The sequence below is a fragment of the Mycetomoellerius zeteki genome, unplaced genomic scaffold, assembly GCF_001594055.1.
Source record: "Mycetomoellerius zeteki isolate Tzet28-1 unplaced genomic scaffold, Tzet1.0 scaffold62, whole genome shotgun sequence".
NCBI lineage: Eukaryota > Metazoa > Arthropoda > Insecta > Hymenoptera > Formicidae > Mycetomoellerius > Mycetomoellerius zeteki.
Window position 1 is genome coordinate 2,104,952 of NW_017257632.1, and position 23,044 is coordinate 2,127,995.

The window sequence follows — 23,044 nt, forward strand, 5'->3', positions numbered from 1 at the left end:
TATTAATAATTTAATATTCAGTTTAATAATCATTTTTTAATTTTATTTCTTCTGTTACTCCTAAAAAATAAAAATAATGCAAAAATTCTTCAGGCAATCAAGATTTTAGATAAATACAAAGACAGAATTATATATTCTTCTAAAATAAGTTATGTATATTCTTCTAAAATCGTTAATTAATGTTAACTACTTTAACATTACATATTTTCATAAAGTAAATAATTATCAAAATTTACATGGTAAGATATTAAAATACATTAAAACTAAATTTGGCATTTAATGAATCTTAACAAGTTAGAACAGAGAATATTTAAAAAATTTATAAAAAGCTTTATAGAAAAGGAGATATTACAAAAATTAATAAAAAAATATAAAATGAAAAATATATATATACATTTATAATATATAAGAGATTTTTCTGCAATAATATTGAAAGGCAACTTTCTAAAGAAGAAAGTCCTATGAAATGAAATATAAAAATAAAGAAAGAAGGACGATCGTTGAGTAAAAGAGTCGGATCCAAGTTGCGGAGGAGTAGGCCGTCATTTTGCGTCGCTTTCTCGCGGTGAGCAATCAATAACTGCAGTCTCTATGACAGGCGACGCATACGATCGTGCAGGTGTTGGTACCGGTAACAGGGCACCGTTCGAAGAGCCGACAAAGACCCCGGCAATGGGCTGAGTTGCATTCGGCATTTGTTTCTGGGGATACTTAGATCGTAATCTTTTCGATGCTCTGTCTTCAGTGGTAGTTATATGCGTTCTTTTTTTACCACCCTTCTACCGATCTTAAATTCAACGATGTCTCCCTTTGTTGACCCCGTTATGCCTGTTGTTCTTCGCCGTTTCTGAGAAACGAAATGTGTGGCGATTTAGCTAGGTTGAACTATAACATAATTAATAATTAATCGTAACTATATTATAGAATATTTGATAAAAATGTAAATTTTAACTGTTCAATAACTATTATATTTTATTAAGTTGATATAAAGTTGACTCTGAATGAAAAAAAGAAGATATTGTGTGTGTTAACTGATTAAATTACTTATATCTATTTCTATATCAATGTAAATTAATTTTAATCTTTGTTTAACTCTAATCCTAAGAATTAGAAAAAAATAAAGAATAAATTAAACCGAAATTAAAGTTAATCTACATTGGTAGAAACAAGCACTAAGAAGCTAGATTATACGTTCTCATTAAATAAGTTTTCATTATATACTAATGATAGGTTAAAAACTTAAATTGTAATTATATATAGAAAGTAATGCATAGAGAACTTTTATTTTTACTGCTTTACATTATTATTCCGCCAAATTCGAATCGTTTAAGTGCTTCAAAGTTTTTCATGAATATATCTCTGTGCACTTTGTTCTGATTTTTCACACAAATACAGATAATTCGAGGGTTCACTGGATTTGTGCACACATTCGAAGAAGAATTAATTAGACGATCGCACACAGGCGGGATCGAAATCACCGATCCTGTGGCTTCCGATTAACAGCAGTGGTAGCCTCGGGTAATTAGTAGGTACCTACCGAACAGCGTCTGCAAGGTGAACGAGCATTACCATGTTTAATGAGTCTCAAAGAGAGAGTAAGAAAGAAGGGTCTTGGTTATGGTACACACTCTGGACGTGTTGTTCTATCTCTACTCGATCAAGTGACAAGCGACTTGAAAGACTATTCGTGCTAATAAAAATGTTTACATATCGATTAGAAATAAGTTTGACGTAGCTTTTCTAGATAAACTCTAATTTTCCTAGTAATAATACAGAAATAAAAGATTTCTATACAAAATTTAAGAATCAATCAGAGTTATCGATACCGCAGCGCGCATCACACGGTTTTGCGGCACCATGCTAGAGATATGCGTTGATAATTGACGTAGCAGATCGGTCAGCGGGGTCTTGGAGCCCAAAGACTCCTCTCGGCGACTAAATAGCCGTGCGATGTTCGAGCACGGGCCGAAAAGACATTCGTATCAATTATGGGAGGTAAAGTTTCAGTGCCCCGCTAAGGAGTCCACGGTGGAGACAGACCAGCGCCTTTCGAAGGAACTGGCCCGCTATATTTTACCCAGCGGGGCACCATCCTCCCTCTCCCAACCGCTAAAGAGTATTCTAACCTGCGTCTTGTGCCAGACCGTCCTACGTTCCCTTTGTCCTTCTCCATCTTCGTCCCCGTTTCTTTCCGTCGGCACAATTCCTCGTCTCCTCCTCTCTGTCCTCTCTTTCGTACAAATTAAATTAATTTTCGAGCAGCGAACATTATTCTCTTATGAATTCTACCGCGCAGCCTTGTGCTCCACAGAATGGAGATGTTTTCACATCCCACTACACTCGCAGTCTGGACCCCAGAAGTAAGATTCGGTCTAAAAGCCATTAGTAAACTGTAGTTTTTCTGTCCGTCTCGTTCTTTTCTTTTGAGCTTTCTTCGCGTCTTTTATTCGTAGATTGGTCCCTCCTTTGCGATACTTATCATGATGATAGTGACATTTTAATTCGCATGCATAATGCACTTAATTGAAGTGAGGAAATAATTTCTAAAGAAAGATCGTGAAAAGCTTTAAAGTTCAGATAAAAGAATAAAAACTTATACACACATAAACATTTAATTTACAATACACTAACGTTTTAAATGATTAATTTAGAATTAATTAATACAATCTTTGCTAGAATAAACACGAGTCTTTCGGTATAAGTATTTATGTATTTAATCAGTTATCTATTTATGTTCTTCAGTGTTTTTTTTAATTTTTTTGAAATATTTTCAATATAATTATTTAAAAATTTATTATTCAAGCTTTATGGAAAGATAAAATATAAGGATATAACTATTGTAAATATGGAGATACATGAACAAAAGCCTTTCAATAGAATTCTGAAAAAAACCTTCATTAACGAATGAAGTCAACGGTTTAAAAAAACTGCCCATATGAGAACTCTGACGAGATGATAAAGCGGCCCAACAAGCTGCCAGCTTAGAGACGATAAGCAATTTGTAACGTTCGAACCGGAAAAAAAGAAGAGTAGAAAATCCAGCGACAAGCGGAATGAAACGACCGAAGAAAGACGAGAAGAGAAGATCAAGGATATGAAGGCGAAGGAAGAAAAAATGAAGCTCGCGATTAAACAGAACCGACCAACAGATACGGTCTCGGGTCTGGCTCGTGATAAAACATAAACGCTTGTTTATTATTCCCGCTTGTGTAATTCAGATCTAAACTATTTAGATAAGCCACTATCACGCTTACAAGTGAGACATGCAGCTTCTCCTTAATTTTTCTTCTTTCGTTTTTCTTGGTCAATATCCGTCTTTGCGTAATCTTGGTCCATGCCTTTTGATCTGTTTGAACTGCATAAGCAGTTAATATTTTCCTCTAAAAGTAACAAATTGATGTGTCGGACCAAAAGGCAAATCAGCTTCAACGAATCTTAATTACATGTCTTGCTTTCGAAAGATTATGCATAGCCGATTCACGATTAATTTTACATTTCTGTCTGACTTTTTATTTAACTTATTATAATACATTAAAATTTAAAATTGCTTCAGATAAATTCAAATGTATATTAATAATGAAAGTACGTTTTACGAATGCTTTCATGTATTTCTTAAATTACTTTATACATATTATATAAAATAATATACAATGTCCACTTTTTACATTACGTTTTTACACAAAGTGTCAAAGTTTAGAAAATGTTCATCGAATGAAATGATCAAAACGGCCGCTCGCTTTGAAAGCTTAAACGGCGATAGCGCTCGAGGCTATATTATTAAAGATGAGCTCGTAACAATATCGAACCGACAGACAAATTGGACCACCCTGGGCAATACCCCCTAGTGCACCTCCGCACACGCTGTCTAAAGTAAAAAAAGCCTACGGATGCTACCAGCTGAGATATCGAGATAATGATGATGCCGAGAGGGGCGCTCTCATCTTCCTCGTCAGGAATTTGGCTACAAGATACGTTCGATGATCTGTCTTCTCGTATATATAGACAGGCTTCCCTTTAAGATTTCATCGAGCTCTGTCTCTTAATTATTGTTATGAAAGCCATCGCGTGAAAAATATATCGACGTTGCCGTATAATTAAGACGTAATGTTTGATTAAGACTAAATCGAATTATTTCTACATAATGCAAAAGATGAACGACAAAACTGTATTGAGAAATAAATATTGACATACCTAATTAGTAAATGGCTTTGAAAATGTTGTCAAGTAAACTGTTAGTATATTTATAAATATTATAAAAAATACTATTTCATATACACAAACACAATAAAAAAATTCATTAATAGAAAATTCTATTTTATTTGATTTATTCATAGTGTTATTATAAATATACAGGCATAGATAAAGTTATCTTAGAGCACAGTAATTAATCGGTCTCGTAATTCTCTTCCTTGACCTTTATTACAAATCTGATGGAAACTGACTGCATTATTGATCAGCGAAATGCCAGACCGAGGAGAAATATGTTCCCGTTCGTAGCTAATCTAAAACAACGAGTGTGCGATATGGGCACAAAATCGGATTCCGTCGGAAGGGTACGTCCCATAAATAAGGAACTCGGATTTCGAGAAATTCAATAAGCGGACATTATCGAAAAGAGAAACGACCGACCTATGCTCTGGCTGACAGAAAGCGGCCTCCATCAGAAAAGTCGATATCTCAATTGGCCGCACTATCAGACATTAATGAATTTTTAACGGCGATCGTCTAATATTACAAAATTAGTTTGGCGCTCGCTTCGGCCCTGATGTAGCAAGAAGAAGTCGGAACCGTATTTCCGAGGGTCATAAATCACGAAAAATAGGCACAGGAAAGATCGTCAGCGTAAAAAAAAAAACGATTGAACGGCGCGACAGGAAGAGGAAAGGTGAATATCAGATTAAAATTCTCTTCACTCTTTCTCATACTGGCCTCTTCACTCGCACTCTGCACGTTGGCAGATGAATGTGGCCCTAAAGAATAATTAAAGGTACGGCTGAGAAATTTGCGATGGCAAGAGCACGCCATTATGCACGTGGAGGGAACTCGGCAAATCTTAATTAAAGTTTATGGCGTGTAATTTGATTTGTTCTTTACTTGATGTCAGATTGGATTTAATTGTGTAACTTTTATCTTTTCAGAGCAATGGAGTGCAATTTTAGGTATTTACTGTATTTAGTTCTAAATTGACAATAGATTTTTTAATCTTATATAGAATATAGAATGATATACCTACAATGAATATAAAATAAGTATCTACTCAAATTAAGATATGAAGTATAATGATTGTAAAATAAGTACTTAAATTAATAGTATTAATAATAGCATCAGGATGTCTATATGAATAATAGAAATTAGAAACAGCAGTTATTTACTAAACATTAAATGGAAAATTAATTATTTTTAGAATGGCCTTGAACGAGTAATTATATTTAAGTTCATGAAAATTGTAGATATTTATAAAACAATTTATAATATTCGATTACAGAATGTCTTAGGCTATAAAAGATGGCGCCATCTGCCCATAGAGATAAGTACTACTCTTTTAGAATGACTTATCTTCTCTTTTATAAATGCAAAATTTATAGAGCTTGTATAAAATATTTTAGAATTATTTATAATTATATATATGTCAAAGAATATGTAAAGGAAAATACGTTTTTAAAAAATTTAATTTATATATATTACCGAGCTCTTGGTACATATCCAGTAGTGGTAACATAGAAAGTATAGAAGATATATCAACTGCAGAGAATTTACTATATCTTGGTACAAAAATATTATATTTATAACTTAAAAAATATTTTATAAAGAAATTTTAATAATTTTTATATTTATGGAACATTGATCTACATAAGATATATTTGTGCAATATAAAAGATTTAATTCTTTTACTTTCAATTTTTAATTATTTATTGATACTGACTTATTTATTGATACTTTTATAGTTTTTAACATTTTATATTTAAATTCGCTTTTGTAGTAGGTATTTAAATAATAACAAAACTTATATTTTCCAAAATTCATTCTAATTTTTTTAATGACAAATTATTAGCATTTCTACTATCGATACTTTACCGATGGTTTCATTTACTGTTATCACATCGCTAATTTTTAACTGAGAACTATTTTAAATGTTTGTTGATATTCTCAAATAATATACTTAAATGAACATGGTAATTTATCATTCATGTATGCATTATCTTACGTTAAATATTATTTTATCTTATTATTAGAAAGACAAGAAAATATATATATTACTATTAAATTGGCACATTTATTGCAGCACAATTGAATAAAACATAAAATTTAGTACTTTTTCTTATTACTAATTTGTTGTTTTATTCGCGATTTTATTGCGTTAGCTTTTAATCAATTTAATAAAAATAGTTGTGCCAATAACTTAACTTAACAGACGTGAAATATACTGTAAATATTATTTCTTTTCTGTGTGTGTGTGTAAATTAATAAATTAATAGAAATTATTTTTATTAGACAACTTTCACTCTTTTGAAAAATTATGCTAATAAAATTAAGATCATTATTTTTTTAAAGATTTTCTGTTTATAGCAATGCTCTTTTAATTCTTATGTGCGATTTGTTAAGAAGAATTATTTACATTGCTATGTTAATTTAGATTTTTTAAATTTTCATTATTAAACTTAAATAAAATTAAAAATATAAAATTCAAAAAAGTTTAGAACCATTCCAGAGTCAAATTTAAATATACAATAATAATGAAAATAAACATTTATTGGTCTCAAAAAAGAGTTGCTATAAATTCAATATGGAAAGAAAAACATATTAAGCAATTAAGTTTGTTGACACGATAATTTAGAAGATAAGAAAAGGACTGATTTATCTTTATAAGAGAGTCATCGTTTTCCCACGATGTCTCTTCTTAATCAAGAAGCGTTGAATTTAAAAATTACCTGAATATAATTTTTGCGATATAAAGTAAATAATTGTAAAGTAGAAAGTTTAAATTAACAATAAGTACATGTCAACGATTTGTGTTCTGAAAAAAATACTTTATTTTTAAATATCGAAAAGTTATCCTACAATTGTTTTCGAATTAATATTCGGGATTTTATTTTATTTAGGGGAGGCACTATATTATTTTAAAGAATGTCAATTTTTCGTGAAAAAATTGAAAGCTAATTGTTTTCTTACCGTGACATCTGACACGGAACAGAGGAGGAGCGTGTCATAATTTCAACAGGGTGGTTTTGCTGTCAGTATCGGGACTCTCGAATAACGGAGTTAAAGCGCAAACAAAACAATGCATTTTTCCCTGGGTAACAGGAGGAGGAGATTCTCCTCGGCCCTTTTTGACTGCGCGACTTCGACGAGTCGAAACTAACATAATCCAGACGCGCTTCTAGAGGCGCCCGGGAACCCTTGACGCGCCCGTGGCTGGAATTCGAAAAATCGCCCCCTCGAAACTCGAACTTAGTGCAACGCATTTAGACATATATATATATATTTTACTGCCATAATTTATATACCTATATGCATATATGTATATACATATAATTATTGTAATAACCTGTGTTTCAATTGTTTCAAATGCAATTGTCTCTAAAATCAAAATTACATTAAAAATGAAAAACATGTTACATGTAAATTTATTTAGCTATGCTTTCATGTGTTTCATCAAATAAAACAATAAAAAATTAAATTGAACATTTATAAGTGATTATATTTTATGATATTCTAAAAAGACACATTTAGAATTTTCTAGATTATATATATATTTATATACATATATATTTCATTTTATATTGTTGATTTTCAATATTTGTATTTAAATGGATTATAGTAGAATATTTTTGCGGAATAATTAAAAGTTACCAAAGTGAAAATCATGTGACGTAGGTAATAAAAAATGAAAATTATCAAGTACGTGCGAAGAACATCGATGTAGCAAATATCATAAAACTTCATTCCCATAAAGTCTTCTTGTTAACTGACGCGATCTTATTAATGCGCCTTGTTAGTCACGCGTGTAATTATATACACGCACAAGAGCGGCGCGTGCGTGGACATACATTAGAATTCATGCGTGGTAGGCGCCAAAAGATAGCAAGGCAGGCGCCTTCTTAACTGTGGGAAAGAAGCGCCGGCGTCTGAAGAGTCCTGCGAAGGCGCCGTGTGAGCGTCCTCACGAACATTTTAACTAAAAAAATATCATTTGTTTTTAGTTTGACTATAGATAATGCCGTTTCTTGATAAAATGAGCAAGAGTGTTTTCTTGGAAATGTAAATCTTTCATAGCATAAAATCATAATTTTGGCGTAATAATACATATGTTAATAATTATCAATTAATAATTTCGATTTATTCTCATAAGATTTTAAGTAAAACTCGATAAAAACTTTTGTTTTATTATAATTAGAGCTTGTAAAATTTTGAAGTATCATGTCTTTTGATTGAATATTTTATTCCAATAGAATGATGTATGCACATTTCTTTCCTGAAAAAAATCTAATATAAAAAATATCGATTTATTAAATATGATTATTTATGTACTTAGATATATTTGGAAAATTTATTGATTATATCACCGTAAGATAAAATTTAATTATCGTGATCTAAATTTTAATTACGATTATAGATCAAGAGAACGCTACAAAATATTTATGTTATTTAAATTTGCGTAAAATTATTCTATGATACATCTCTCTCGGAATTGACAACCGAATAATCAGGTATTCAAAATAAGCAAAATCGATGCACTTTGATTGCTCGCTAAACTGAGGCCGTGAAAAGAGATCTCAGCATAATGCGGTGTCCAGTTGCAAGACGGACCCGTCCGTGTTGCCGCATAAATGGGCCCTTTGTGCTGTCGTCTCGCATTTAAATAGCCGCATGCGGCCTCGGATGCCCTATCCGTGTATAGTTTATAGGAAAATCTCGCACGGTGGCGTGTATTGACCAAGCACGTGGGGGGTCCTATGCCGCCCATGGCGAGGCTTCTGCATTTTCGAAATCTGCTCTTTTTCTTGTTATTATCGATGACTGCTACACATTACTAGATAATAACAGAACGTTACTGTAATCAGCCAGAAAAAAGCCTTATAGATAGGACCAGAGAAAAGTTAATGTTGGTTCCGACCTATTACACAAAAGAAAGAAATATTGTTGACACCTCCGATGATGTCAACAATGCAATCATCATAAATTTCTCTTTTCATTTCGGCTTTTGATGTAGATAGTAACATAATTAGCTTCATAATATCACTTTGTCAGATATTTTAATATTGATTAATAATATTACACATGTGATAATTATTACGTGGAAAAATAATATTGCTGAAATTCTACAAATTTAGCAGATTTAAAAATAATTTTTTGGACCATCAAAACAATTATGTAGGACGCTGAATATAATTTGCTAGAATATGCCAAATTTTTTGTAATATTGCTCATTATAATCTCATCATACTTGAGCGTTCTACTTTATTACTTTGATAGTCTAACAAAATTATTTTCGGGTCTGTATCTAGCTAAATTTTTAGGTACACTGAAAAATGAGTTTAGTAATAGCTACCAATGTTTAGTGAAATAATGCCAATTAAATATTTGGTTAATATAACCAAACATAATTTTACATATATTTAATTGGCATTATTTCATTAAACATTTGATAGCTATCACCAAACTTCTTTTTTCGTACTTTAGAAAAATCGTTCTTTCACATAATTGTTTTATTTTGCTGGAAGATAAAAATTATAAAAATAATCCTTTAATCACACACATAGCGAGTATTATTGAATATAAATGCAATAGCTTATAACAAATTATTTGAATTTACAAATGTAAATTGTTTACATATTTTATGTATATATTTTATGTGAGAAAAGTTCGTAAATTAGACATTAACTTGTTCAACTTCAGCTAAAGCATAAAATTAAACGAATAAAAAATATACTTTGATTAATATTGTCACGTATGTAAAAGAAAACATTTTAACAGTTATACACTGAAAAAAAGATTGGCTGCTGCAGCAAATTAGATAGTAAAATATGGCATAGTATTTTTAATTGGCTGCAGCAGCCAATTTTTGGTTGCTTTAGCCTATCTGCAATGTCAGTATAGGATTTCGATAGACTAACACAACCAAAAATTGACTGCTGCAACCAATTAAAAATGCTATGCCATATTTTACCATCTAATTTGCTGCAGCAACCAATCTTTTTTTTCAGTGTATAAATAGCGAAAATCTGGAAAACTTATATACTTAACATTATATATTTAACGTGGTCTGCATATCCGAACTTGTAGACTTGCAGGGCTGCAGATGAGGATGCTCTCTATTATGCTTGAAGAGGTCAACTCGACTGTGTATTTCTGCGCTCGAACAAGACTTTTGTCGTTTTTCCGTGAGTGGTCCAGACAATTGCGTGTATCTGGATGTCTAGACGGCGCGCGGATCGTTTCACGTTTTCTGTTAAAACAGAAATCACATTAATTTGAGTCTTCCGTTGCTTAGTGCCGACAATCGCTGAGAGTATCCACGGAGAATAGTCTCCTATTTTTAAAAATATTTATCTTATTTTTAATTATTTACCGTTGGGATATAAATATTTTTTATTTTATCGTTAATTATAATATAAAGTCATCTTTTAGCTTAATTTAGTTTAATTAGAGCAAATACTACATTAATTGATATCCTTGATTATGTTATAAATCCTATTTTTTAAAATTTTGCAATAAGCTACAAGTTTAGAAAAACTAAAGCAAGAAATATCGTTACATTTATATTATGAGTTATTTATTTAATCAGATTTATTATATTGATTTTTTCGTTTGTGTGATGAGATTGATGTATATTACATTTATTCTATCAATTTTACTTTAATTTTTGTTAATTTTTAATGAATTTCATATAACGATTCGATGACATATGATGGTCGACAAAAAATGCCAATTAATTACACTGCGTGTTACTTCCACGAAAAAACGATGATGATTAATCGAGGGAGAACGAGAAGGAACGTATTGCGCAAATGATCGTTTAATCGTTGCTTTTAGAAACACGACTCCCAGCATGTTTCGATTGGTGGGATTCGTCTTGTATAGGCGGACCTTTCGTACTCTCCTCCGCCTTACGTTACCAACGACTATGGCTGTCGTGACGCAAAAAGATATTTTGCTGTCTTCTCAATTATTCAGTTACTTCCGATATCAATGATTATTATATGTTACAGTCGTTGCTTTCATTTCAGTTGCTTTTTTTAAGCAATTTCTGTCAAGAAAAATTGAAAGGAATTGAAAGGTTATTGATGTGCCAATTAAAGTTGATTTACCTGCTTAAATTACAGAGGTATAAAAAATTTGTATGACAAAGTTTTGTGTTTATGTTTATCAAATCATCCAAGGATAGGAAGTTGACGTTATTTGTTATCATTTCGACGTTAAAATGACGATAAATAACATCAGCTTGCTACCTAAATAAAAAAATACATACCTATATCGTTGATACGTTCCCGAAATGCCTTAAATATATAAAGCTAAAAATGAATATTTTTAATGTTAATTATTATTTTTGATTTAATTATTTATTATAATTATTAATTTTTATTATATTTTTTATTGTAATTATTAATTATTATAAGATATAACTAACAGTCCAGAGTTTATTTTTTTTTAAATATACATGACTAATGATTTTATAAACTTTGTAGCCAAATTTTTTTGTCACCCTGTATAACCAATTTGAGTTTAAAATATTTCGTAATTTTTTATAAAATTGAAATCTTACATTCTGCAAAAAATTATAAACAGTTTTTAAATAAATTTAGTTATTACAAATTTTAGTAATTATATTAAATCATTTTTGAATCATTAAATATTTGCTATATTTAACACTTATATTAATTCTTATTTATCTTTAACTATTTTAATTATTATTTATCTTTAACTAAGAAGATAATATCTATTATAATCTATATTTAGAAGTCTTAGACTTAATGTCTTCTCTAATGTTAATTCAGAAATATTGTTACAATAATTTAGATTGTCATGTGCGTATATATGACATCTCCCAATAAATTATTTCGTATAAACTTCAATACACGGAGTTACCATTAAAATTATGTGCAACTGTGGTAGTGAGAATCTTCAGTCGTACACTAATGCATCCTCACACTCACATCAGTGTATCGCCATGACGTTCCTGTGCGACGGGACCAACACTTGACTCCCTTGCAAGACCAAGTCACATTATACGTCTGCCCTCCGACCCGACCACTCAACCGTGACCATCCCCCGAAACAGGGATAGTGCATCGATAAACGACTGTTCGCTATTCACGCAAATTTTACAGATACTTGTATCCATTGGACACAGTGATGTGTTTGTCTCGTGTGATATTTCGATAATTGATAAGATTGTGAACAAATTATCAAGATTTTCACGCATATTCGGATATTTCTTTACGATTTCTTATCACATTTGACAGTTCACATTGTGAACGCACTATCAATACTTCTGCGTGTGAATTTAAAAAATTCTTGACGAATGTATGAATTAATAAAGTTTGACAATTAAGCTGACAAAATTTCTCTGAGGGAGAAACTGATTTTTTGAACATTTATTAGACTATATTTAAAGAATTACTGTTAGTATACAATTAAATCACGAATTTTTAACGAGTTTCCAAGCTCTGCAAAGTGAAAGCAAAACTTTGATTATTGAGTTTTGTTAAGAATTAAAAAGCTGAGATTTGCTTAAAAAAGAATGCAACGCGTCAAAAATTTTTTCTGATGAAGTGATGTTCGATGCATAACGAGTGACTTGAAAATCGAAAAATGCTTTAGAATGTTGTCTTCTTCGGTGTCGACTCCATTCAGTGTTCGTGATATTCTCAGCGAAGATCAGCAACTCAGCGTCATGGATTGTTACGCGCATCATCAAAATCAAGCTCAACAACAACATGTGCATCAAGAATATTATTCATACAACGTTGTCCCTGAAAACAATTGGGAAATGGATAAATTTAAGGATCAACCGATGCCCAGTTATCAGCATTATTCGGATCTTAACCACGTTCACCAATTGAGTCAGGTGGTACCGCCATACCAAGAGACTTCTATCACTGAGGACGGTAAGTATTATTTTGTTATAAGAATTTAAAGATATATTATTTTTCATGATCTAATTGTTTTACAATAATTTTATAATACGGAATTATAAAAGTTTGTTTGTATCAAGATATTATTCTTCTGCCCTATACTATTCTTTATTAAACGAAAATTGTGATGAATTATTGAAAAATGATGATTAATACCGTTAAAATTTTTTATATTGTGGTTTCTTCAAATTATTGCAGCAAATATTTGCATTTTTTTCTAATGTTGTACAATGCTGATTTCCAAGAAACATTTATGTTAGAGAATAAATTATAACAAAAGTAAAACTAATTTTTTAATCTTAAAAATCATTATTAAACTCATATATTATTATTACTAATTCAAGAATCACTTCTGAGATATGCTTTACTAGAATTTTCGTTTATTTTAGAGTTCCGAATTTAGCGATAAAAATAGAGTTCCGCTTTAGCGATGAAAATTATTAATTATAATAAATTGTATGTAAATTCTCTAATAATAGTACCTACATTATTTTTAGGTAACATTGTTACGTCCAGCAAGACAGAATTACGCAAAAACCAATCTGGTAAAAGAACGAAGCGGAAGCCAAGAGTGTTGTTTTCGCAAGTAAGTTTTATTCTATTTTAAAGCTATTAAAATCTATATTCGAGTAGATAATAATTTAATAAGATAATTTTATAAAAATGATTTTATATACAAACTTAATTCCAAAACTTTAAGATTATTTTTCTAAAAATTATGAATATTAAAATGAATATTAAAATGTACAAAGTTCTAAATCATAAATAACTCTGTAATATACTTTGCAGACACAGGTTTATGAATTAGAACAGCGATTCAAACAGCAGAGATATCTGAGCGCACCTGAGAGAGAAATGTTGGCTCAGACACTGAAGCTAACCAGCACTCAAGTGAAGATCTGGTTCCAGAATCGACGATATAAGAACAAACGCGCCCGGATCGAGGATGCTGAGAAGCTGCAGGCCCAGAATATGAAGAATCAGCCCTTGAAAAAGATCGCCGTACCGATCCTCATCAAGGATGGTAAACCCAATGTACAAGAATCCTACAACGCACCTTATTGGCCAAATATCCGATCGGATTTAAACGCTCCGATACAGACGGATTTTAGGACAAACGAGATTCGTCTTAGTCCCGACTTCAGGTCCAACTCGAGCGAGGTGAGGATTGATTCTAATATCAGTCCGGAGTACAAGCCAGAAGTAAATTCAGACATGCCCGGAAGATCAAATCTGAACGACATGGCAGACAGGCAGCACGTTCCAGAATATAGGAGCAATTTCGTGACGGAAGCTCCGCCGAATGTGCATGATTGCAATCGATTAATTAAGTCGGAATTTAAAACATGCTCTAACGTTAACGAAGCTGTGTCTTATCCAGACCTGAAAACTGTTCAGTCAGACAACAAACAGCTTATGACTGATAGGCGGATGTCTATGGATGTCTCTAATGGCGAATATGGATTTTCGAATTATCTTGCTCCTACTAATTACCAAATGCAATACGTGAATTATATGGAACAAGTACCTATGGATCAAAATCTTCAACGACTGTGGTAGGTGATGCGAAAATTTTGAGTAATTAAAATCGCATTGCAGTTTCTATTCTTGGATCTACGGTGGTTCTGTTGATAAGAATAACTTAGATTTAGCAGTTAATTAAATCGTTACTTCAATTCTTTCAAAGATTAATTAGCTTATTAATTATCCACTATTTGAAAGAATTTTACATTTATCAATAAATATTTAATTTTCATTATCAATTTAATTATTATCAATCATTGATTAATTTAGAATCGATACGATGATTGGAAAGGATAATTTAACCTTCAAAAATGGGTTACATTTCTTTTTTTTTATGTTATGTATATGATATTTTTATGCATGTAACATAATGAGATATTCATCCTTTATATGTATTTATCTAAAACATTAAAAATCTTATATACGTTAATTCTTAAACGTTATATTACAACATATTTTGATATGATATACCCAAAATCCAATTCGATTACTTATAACTTTTATAAAAATGAATATATTATAATCAGTTTTTTTTTCTCAATCGAAACGCTAGACATAGGCATATAACGATACGAAGCAAATGTATCTATATTTTTATAAAATAAAAAATTGTAAATAATGGAAAAAACATTTTTAAAATGTTGGAAAAAAGTCGGGTATGCCATAATGAAAAGATGTGTAAAGAGTTGATAATTCGATGTTAAATCTAAATCTGGACAAAGGAAGACCAACGTTAACAAAAAAAAAAAAATAATCCATCAAAGAGAGAAAGAGGGAGAGAGAGAGAGAGTAATTAAAAGATGTATTCTTCAATTATTATTATTATTATACATATACGTAAACGATTAACGCTAAATTAGAAGTACGCTAGAGAATAAGCTTACGATATTGGCAGCTGTTTTTTAGTTGGCTAAGATTTTCCCTTCGAAATAGTAACGCGCCATACAAGAGAGCGGAAATTGCTTCAAGTGGCCTTTGCGGAAACATCGAGCACTTTTCCGCGTATGTCATGTGCCTCGAAAAGTTTTTTTCACTGACTTTTAAGTGCAGACGCTATAGTTGTGCAATAAATTAATTTTCGTTCAGATGGACCTTTACTGAATAGAAACAGAATTATGTATATTGTCAATAAGTAACGAGAAATGTTCAGTTTTCTATTAAATGTGTAATACAGATCTTAAAGTGTGTTATTTTTCCTATATATATTACACTTCGAAAATTACTTCAACTTAAGTTTTCAATAAAATTTTATATTTAATATGATACAACTTTATGATAGAATAATTAATTTGACTTCTTTATAATTATTTATAAAAATTTTATGGTAGGACAAGGTTTGAAATCATGTATTTAGTAATAGATTAAATTTTTATCTTATTTTAAAATAGATGAATATGATCTTTACATTAAGTAAACACTATTTTACAGTCGAAGAATAACATTTATCGCAAAATTGAATAAAATAAGCATGAAATTATAATAAGATGTGCATAAATATGGGCATAAATACGAGAGAAAATAATAAATTTAAAGAATTCAACTTTTATTAAATTTCGGGTTAGGCATTGAATCAACTACAGTCTCGGCTTTGCAATTGCGTTTATTATTTTCTATTATTTTATTTTATCTTCTGTTTTATATTATGTCATTGCACTTAATAAAATTAACTTATTATAATTAATACATGTAAGAAATTGTATGCGTGTCACATACGCTTATGACGTATTTGCTACTACACGGAGAGAATGTTTTCTTAGAATTTACCTTGAAAATGACAGTCGTAAGACAACATTATATTTCGAAGAATTTTTTAATGTAAATCTCTCTCATTCATTAATAAAACTACAATAAGGTATAAAATAAGTTTGATCAATTTTACTGAAGTGCATGGTAAAAATCTTTAAAATATTGTATTGTACTATAACTCTACCATATTTTCAGGGTAAATTTTAAAAGAAAATTCTCTCCGTGTAGTGTATTTATTACCCATGAGGCATGCATTTACATGAATGCCGCATGTATTTATGATCGATTTCTATCGAATTAAATTTAATCCAGATGCCTCTTGTGAGTTCGCGGTTCGATACAGAAATATGGCGAAATGGCATTTATAAATAGGTGAGTTCTGACAGCTTGAGCGAAGCCATGGGTGCCTTTTGGGTTATCGCGCGAACACGACGGGTCATCTGGCAGTCAAGTGCTGCCCACATAGACGATTTACATCAGTGTAATCGCATTCATGGTGCTACTGGTGCCATAAAGGGCCATGGGAACAAGCTGATAAGAATGTCACTGTTAATTTCATAAGACTCATGGCCATATTGTATCTATCTAAACGAAATGCAACCTGCATCGCGTTCCAGATATCCACCTGACTGCACCTGCGATAGGTTCCAATCTGACGAGATAATTTAATCCGAAAATTTCTCTTATCTATACATATCTACGCGAGGAAAAAAATTATGTAGTTAAAAGAGATAAAGATTTCGATGAAATGTACATCGGAAAACACGAAAGTTAAAATAAGCAAATTTCTTAATAAATCATATACTATTTTTATTAATTTCTGTCACGTATTTAGGATTAGATAGTTGTTAATTTTGAAAGGTTAAATGAATTAATCCTTTTGAGCATCAAATGCGTTTCTCGCGTTTCTCACACACTTATAACGTCGATGCATCAATGCATCACTCCACATGTATATCTATGTCTTATATGAGCACAGTTCCATTACGATATCATATATTCAGATAATCAATCATGAAACGCTCAACATAGAAATTCGATCCTATTTGCTTGTAAGCTAAAGGGGGACCGCAACAAACGTTTACGCGAGGTCCCTCAAGAGAGAAAGCACGCGACGTTGTGCAAATAGATGAGCATATGCATAAAAGGACTAATGTCCACAAATCAGAAGATTTTAGTTATAAATGGAGAACTTTTTTCCATACAGATCATTAATCATCATTTGATCAAAAAAATTGAAAGGATTACGAAACAGAAAAATCTACTTGTTGCACTTTGCAATAATAAAATTGACCATAGAATGAAGACAGATGAAGTATTGACATAAATATAATTTTTTATTAAAATCAAATTGCGTTGCTTTATCTTGAATATTGCTAATTTATTAATTGCAACAGATTAATGAATGATACATTTATCTAAAAATCTGAGATATTCCATATTAATTTTTTCATAATTTTGAGATATTTTGTAATTATGTAAATACTAAAAAAGTTTTATTAAAGTTGCTCAAGATATAATAAAAAATTTGTTCTTTCAAAGTTATTTCACATTCAGTTTTTAATAATAATATACCTTATGATAATAATTTATAAACGTGTAGCATATTGAAATAAATAACATTTTTTTCACTAAAGAATATTATATAATTTTTATGAAACTTATCTAAATTTATAATTTAAGTAAGCAATTTGTTTAAAAAAATAATATTCGTTTATTGTCGTAGAGAACTCTGTTTTACCGTGGATGAAACTGTAACCGTTTGTCGTTTGTATCAAAGCGCTGTGAGATCAAGGAGTCGCCTGAAATCGCTTCCCTCAAAAACTCAAGCTTAAATGTCTGATTTACCAACGTATGAAACAGTAATTTTCTTTATAATTGACATCTTTTATTATTGACATGTCCTGCACTCTATATATTATTGCAGAAAATATTTCCAAAATGTTAAAATGTGTATATAATTTTGTATATAATGTTAAAATATATGTTATGTATATATTTCTTATTGTATAAATCTCGATTCTCCTCAAGGAACATTATATATTAATTGTACGTTTTAATCAATAAAATATTGATGGGATTCTCATTATGATTGTTTATTATTGTTTTATTATTCACTATTTTAAAAGTGATTTGTCTTTTTTTTTTCAAAATTTATCAACTGCTTTATCGTTTATATTTGTACAATTGAATGTTATATATGATGTATGAGATATCAAGCTTAAATTAATATAAGCAATGCTTTTTTGTTTTTAGAGTACAAAGAATGTCACTAGTGAAGGTACTACCAGTAAGCTGTCCTCGTAGTTCGTAAGTACAAGAAATCTATGAAATATTTGAAAGAATTTCTTTGAATCATGGTGGCTGCATGAAACACCGCTGATTGGCCGCTCGTACGCCAATTTTCCTCGACGGCGCTTCGCCACGAAAAATCGCTAAATTGCTTCTTTGAAATGCCGGAAAAGCGGAGGAAACGGTTTCCTCCGTAGTTCGCTCGACAAGTTCTTCTTGGTAGACTTCAAGCATCGTTACTCACTTGATGATCCGCGCAATGTACTCTCTCGGGCTGATTTTCTCTCACCTTTACAATTCACAAAGTAGAGCAGGTATCGGTGATCGACGAAAAAAAATGTTCGCACATGCGAGACCAAATAAGAATGGATGTTAACACACACACACACAAGTAAAAAAATTAATAAAATAATTTTATTCAAAAAATTTAAATAATTAATTTAAATATATATTGTAAGATAATTAATGTAATTAAAATGATTTTATCCTGTTTTTTTTATTTAATAAGAGGGAAAGATTTTGTGGTTTATTATATTTTTTATTATTTTTTTAAAAAGCGTTTTCACGTTTTAAAAAATGTTATGGTCAATCGCAAGAATCGAAATGTGAAGTTTTTAATTTTTTTTTGTAACTATAACAAATCTTTAAATAATCTTATAATTATAAGTGTTTTAGTTTTTTAATAACAGAAAATTATTAAGTTGTTTCGTTTATCCATTGATATTAGATGATCTTTTGGCATAAAAAAGAATAATTTATCTAGAAAAGTAATATGAGGAATTTAAATTCATAAAATTTGAAATTCAAGTTTTAACTTAAATATAGTCATGACTTATAAATCATATTGATCTTTGACATCGTGTTTCGAATGTTTTCGACGAAATGGAGAGGTGTCCCCTTTAACGTCTTCAATAGTCCATGTGACACTCTGGCTCCTAGGTTTCCTTGGCAACCATCCCAATTGAAACGCGTGTCAGAAGTCGGAAGAATGGTATATAAGAGAGGTAGGAAAAAGTAACGATAGAGACGAAAGTAACGACTGAAATCTCAAACTTGGAACCGGCAATTCCGTTTATGTTATTTCGAGAGGATGGCGAAATCTGATTTGCATCGTACACTTGTTTTATTTGCTTACAAAAGTAAAAAAAAACCTGTATCTCTACAGTTTTTTCATTTCAACGATTGTGGGTTCATCATTTTCGATACGTCTTTTAATAATTCATGTTAAAAAATATTTAATAAAATCTATAAAATATTGGTAAGTCAGCTTTATGTAAAAAAGGTCTGGATTATACTTTTAAATTTCATTTAAATTCGTTTTACATCCATTGTAAGAGATACTGCAGGCGCTTGAAAAAGTCAGAATTTTTTACTATGCACGCAAATGGTTCGTGAAAAATTGATAATAGGCGCTATGTTGCCTCGAACGGCTAAATTGTCCTCTTTGTACGATTTTTTAAAATGAGATTCAAATTGATTCCTCTTTTTGGAGTAAATCTGACTCTCGATATATATTTACCTACGTACGAATTCATTAAAATGTAAAGAATATTTAGTCAGAAATATTGAAAAACTGTCTCTAGTCTGTCTGTTTTTGTTTCAAATCTGACTTTTATCTTTTGAATATTGAATTGAGTTCTTAAAAAGAAATAAAAAATTAATTTTTGCAAACTTTTAACAAGAACAAAATGTTAGGATTTTCAAAACTATAATCGATAATACAATCTATCGAATATATCATAAAAATATGATATACTCAACAGCACACGGAAAGAATTTTAATTTTGTTGTAGTATTAAAAAATTGAACTAGATACAGATTTGAAAATAATTTTTTTGTACCATTAAAATAATTATGTAGGACGCTGTTTGGGGTTCCTATCTAATTATTTTAACAATCCAACAAAATTTTCAAATTTGTACTTCGCTAAATTTTTAGGTACCTACATCAGCAAAATTAATTTTTGTGTAGCAAATAGTAACTACAAGATATAAAGTTAAAAAAAATTTTTTATTACAAGAAGTGGGAGAATTTTGCAATTATCTCTCAAATTAAATTAAATTTTTTAAAAGTCTAAAAAATTAAAATATTCTTTTATAGAATTTTTTTTTATGACAGCAAATGAAAAGTTTATAAAAGAGGATATTTTTTATATTAAAATAATTGCTTTCTCAAATGTATTATATATTACTGAATTGCAATACTTTATTACTCAACGGTTAGATTTTACGTTAATTTTGCAAGTTTCTATTCCGTACCATTCATTTAACACGTAAAGCTTTCTCGTAACAAACGAAAGTCGAGCGCTTGGAGAACGGTGTAGCGAGGGGTTAAGGCGTAGAGCCATAGAGGGTGATCAAGGGAGAGGGTGGTCTTGTGCTATTAACAGCTAATGAAAATTAGCTTTCGTCGGTTGATTGAGCGTTAAATCGTTCCTTTCTCGTTTTACGAGACAAGTCCATCAGTGGTGCACTCAAACGAATGTACTTCTGCTTCAAATTGTGAGCTTGTTACCGTCGATAGCAAATTTCTGACTCAAAAATTGGAAATGGTTTATTGCATTCTGAACTAATATTCTTCAAATTTAAATATAAATTTCGTTATAGTTAAATATTCGATAAATGCTAATACTAAGAAACATTTCGAATCAATAATGACATTATTTTTATAGAAATATGATTTTAATTTTCTGAATGCAAAATAGAGAGTAAATTTGAAAATATAATTTTTTATATTAAATCTGTTTTATTGACAAATCTATTTGATTGGATGCGCTTTGTATTTATTTTATTTTTATTTGTATAGCTTGTTTTACCACAAGCTAAGCAGGGATTTGTAACATTATTGAAACAGCTTTTATTTATTTATATCAAAAGATTGGAACAATGCTGATTGTAACAATTAACGCAATGACTTCTATCCATACTCGTGATTTAAACGTACGCAACGGAAAATCGGTTAGGCTGTATAGACTTTATAGTCGCTTCTGCAGTCCATTATTGCTTCGTTTAGAACAGTTCTAAACATTGTAAAGCCATAATACTCTTGCGCTAAACGAGGCCTTGTGTCGATGCACAGTCGCTGTTAGTGCCACGCAAAACTCGTAATAATTTGTGGCTTGCGTCACGAAAATTGTGCCGACCACTACAGTTTGTTGATACTCAGGAACGCCAAAAATACGAATTACAAAGCAAATGGATGATAGATGATCAAAGAGTTTTCTGTTGCTTACCAAAATTTAAATTCCTTTATTTATATAGCTGTGCAAAATTATTACTTCTTTAATTTATTTGATTTTTATGAAGCATTCAATTAGATATCTGTACACATATCTGGGTATATTTATCGTTGAGACATTATACTTTTTCACATATTCGACGTATTGATGAAAAAAGAATAATATATCTGAGCTTATTAAATACTCTATGATCATTGCTATTGTGCGTATGCATGCAATTAAAACTTAAGAAGCCTAAACAAATACATTAAAAACTACTAATTCCTTGACACTCAGAGACCGTCATAAGGATTTACATGGGCGGAATGTAAAAGACGTTTCGGCGAGGGCAATGTAACACTTTTGTTTACAACAGATGAGTGTCAGATCTAGATTTTTTCTCGTCCGTCGGTTAAGCTTGCTCGTCTCCACGTCTGAATAAACATATCTGATGTCTGTTGGGCCCACCCAGACACAGCCATTAAAACCCTTATGAGAAAGTCGGTTGCAATCACCAAGAAAACCCATTTTTCCACCTGCAACTTTGTATTTTTTTTTTCGAAATTGAAAGGAGAAAGAAAGGGAGAAATTGAGGAAAAAAAAACATTCATGATAGATCCTTGTTGATATACATATTTTTATTTAAAGACATTTACGCATCTATACTTAACAATAAATTGAGTTTGAACACGGTACACGCGTAGCGCATGTTAAACAAATTTAATTAGCATTAAATATTTAATTTATATTTTACATTGCACACGTTCCGCTATTAATTGCACATGTTTTGTTAGTAATTCGAAGAACACATTTTTTATTTTCACTTTAATAAAAATTGTACTTCGTAATTTCTATAGTCAGACAATATTTCCTCAATTAAGAAAAAAGCACAATAAATTTTAATAATACAATAGTTGTGCAACGTCGTCTTTGGTTTTCTTTGCTTTAAGGTACGAAACATTGAAGTTTAAAATATCAAAAGATTAATAGGAAATTAACAGAAGCTCTAGCTTGGTTTGAATTTTGATTTTTCTATTTCTTTCCAAATTTAAGTTTGGTATTTCAGATAACAAAAAAGAAAATACAGGAAATTTAATATTTTGTATTTTATACATTTATTTACAGGCTAA

At 30.5% G+C, this 23,044-nt stretch overlaps 1 protein-coding gene across 1 annotated transcript; it reads left to right on the forward strand.

Moving 5' to 3' along the window:
- Positions 1-12,822: 12,822 nt before the first annotated feature.
- LOC108728523 (homeobox protein Nkx-2.5) lies at positions 12,823-14,695 on the forward strand. The gene is made up of 3 exons (XM_018457100.1): positions 12,823-13,108; positions 13,633-13,721; positions 13,925-14,695. The coding sequence occupies exons 1-3, from the start codon at positions 12,823-12,825 to the stop codon at positions 14,693-14,695; spliced, it is 1,146 nt and encodes a 381-aa protein (XP_018312602.1).
- Positions 14,696-23,044: the final 8,349 nt, after the last annotated feature.

Bases quoted from the DNA above. Each gene is read 5' to 3' on its own strand.
- LOC108728523 (XM_018457100.1), top strand. From the start codon at position 12,823: ATGTTGTCTTCTTCGGTGTCGACTCCATTCAGTGTTCGTGATATTCTC. The intron at 13,109-13,632 runs GTAAGTATTATT...CATTATTTTTAG, and splicing joins GACTTCTATCACTGAGGACG to GTAACATTGTTACGTCCAGC. The intron at 13,722-13,924 runs GTAAGTTTTATT...TATACTTTGCAG, and splicing joins CAAGAGTGTTGTTTTCGCAA to ACACAGGTTTATGAATTAGA.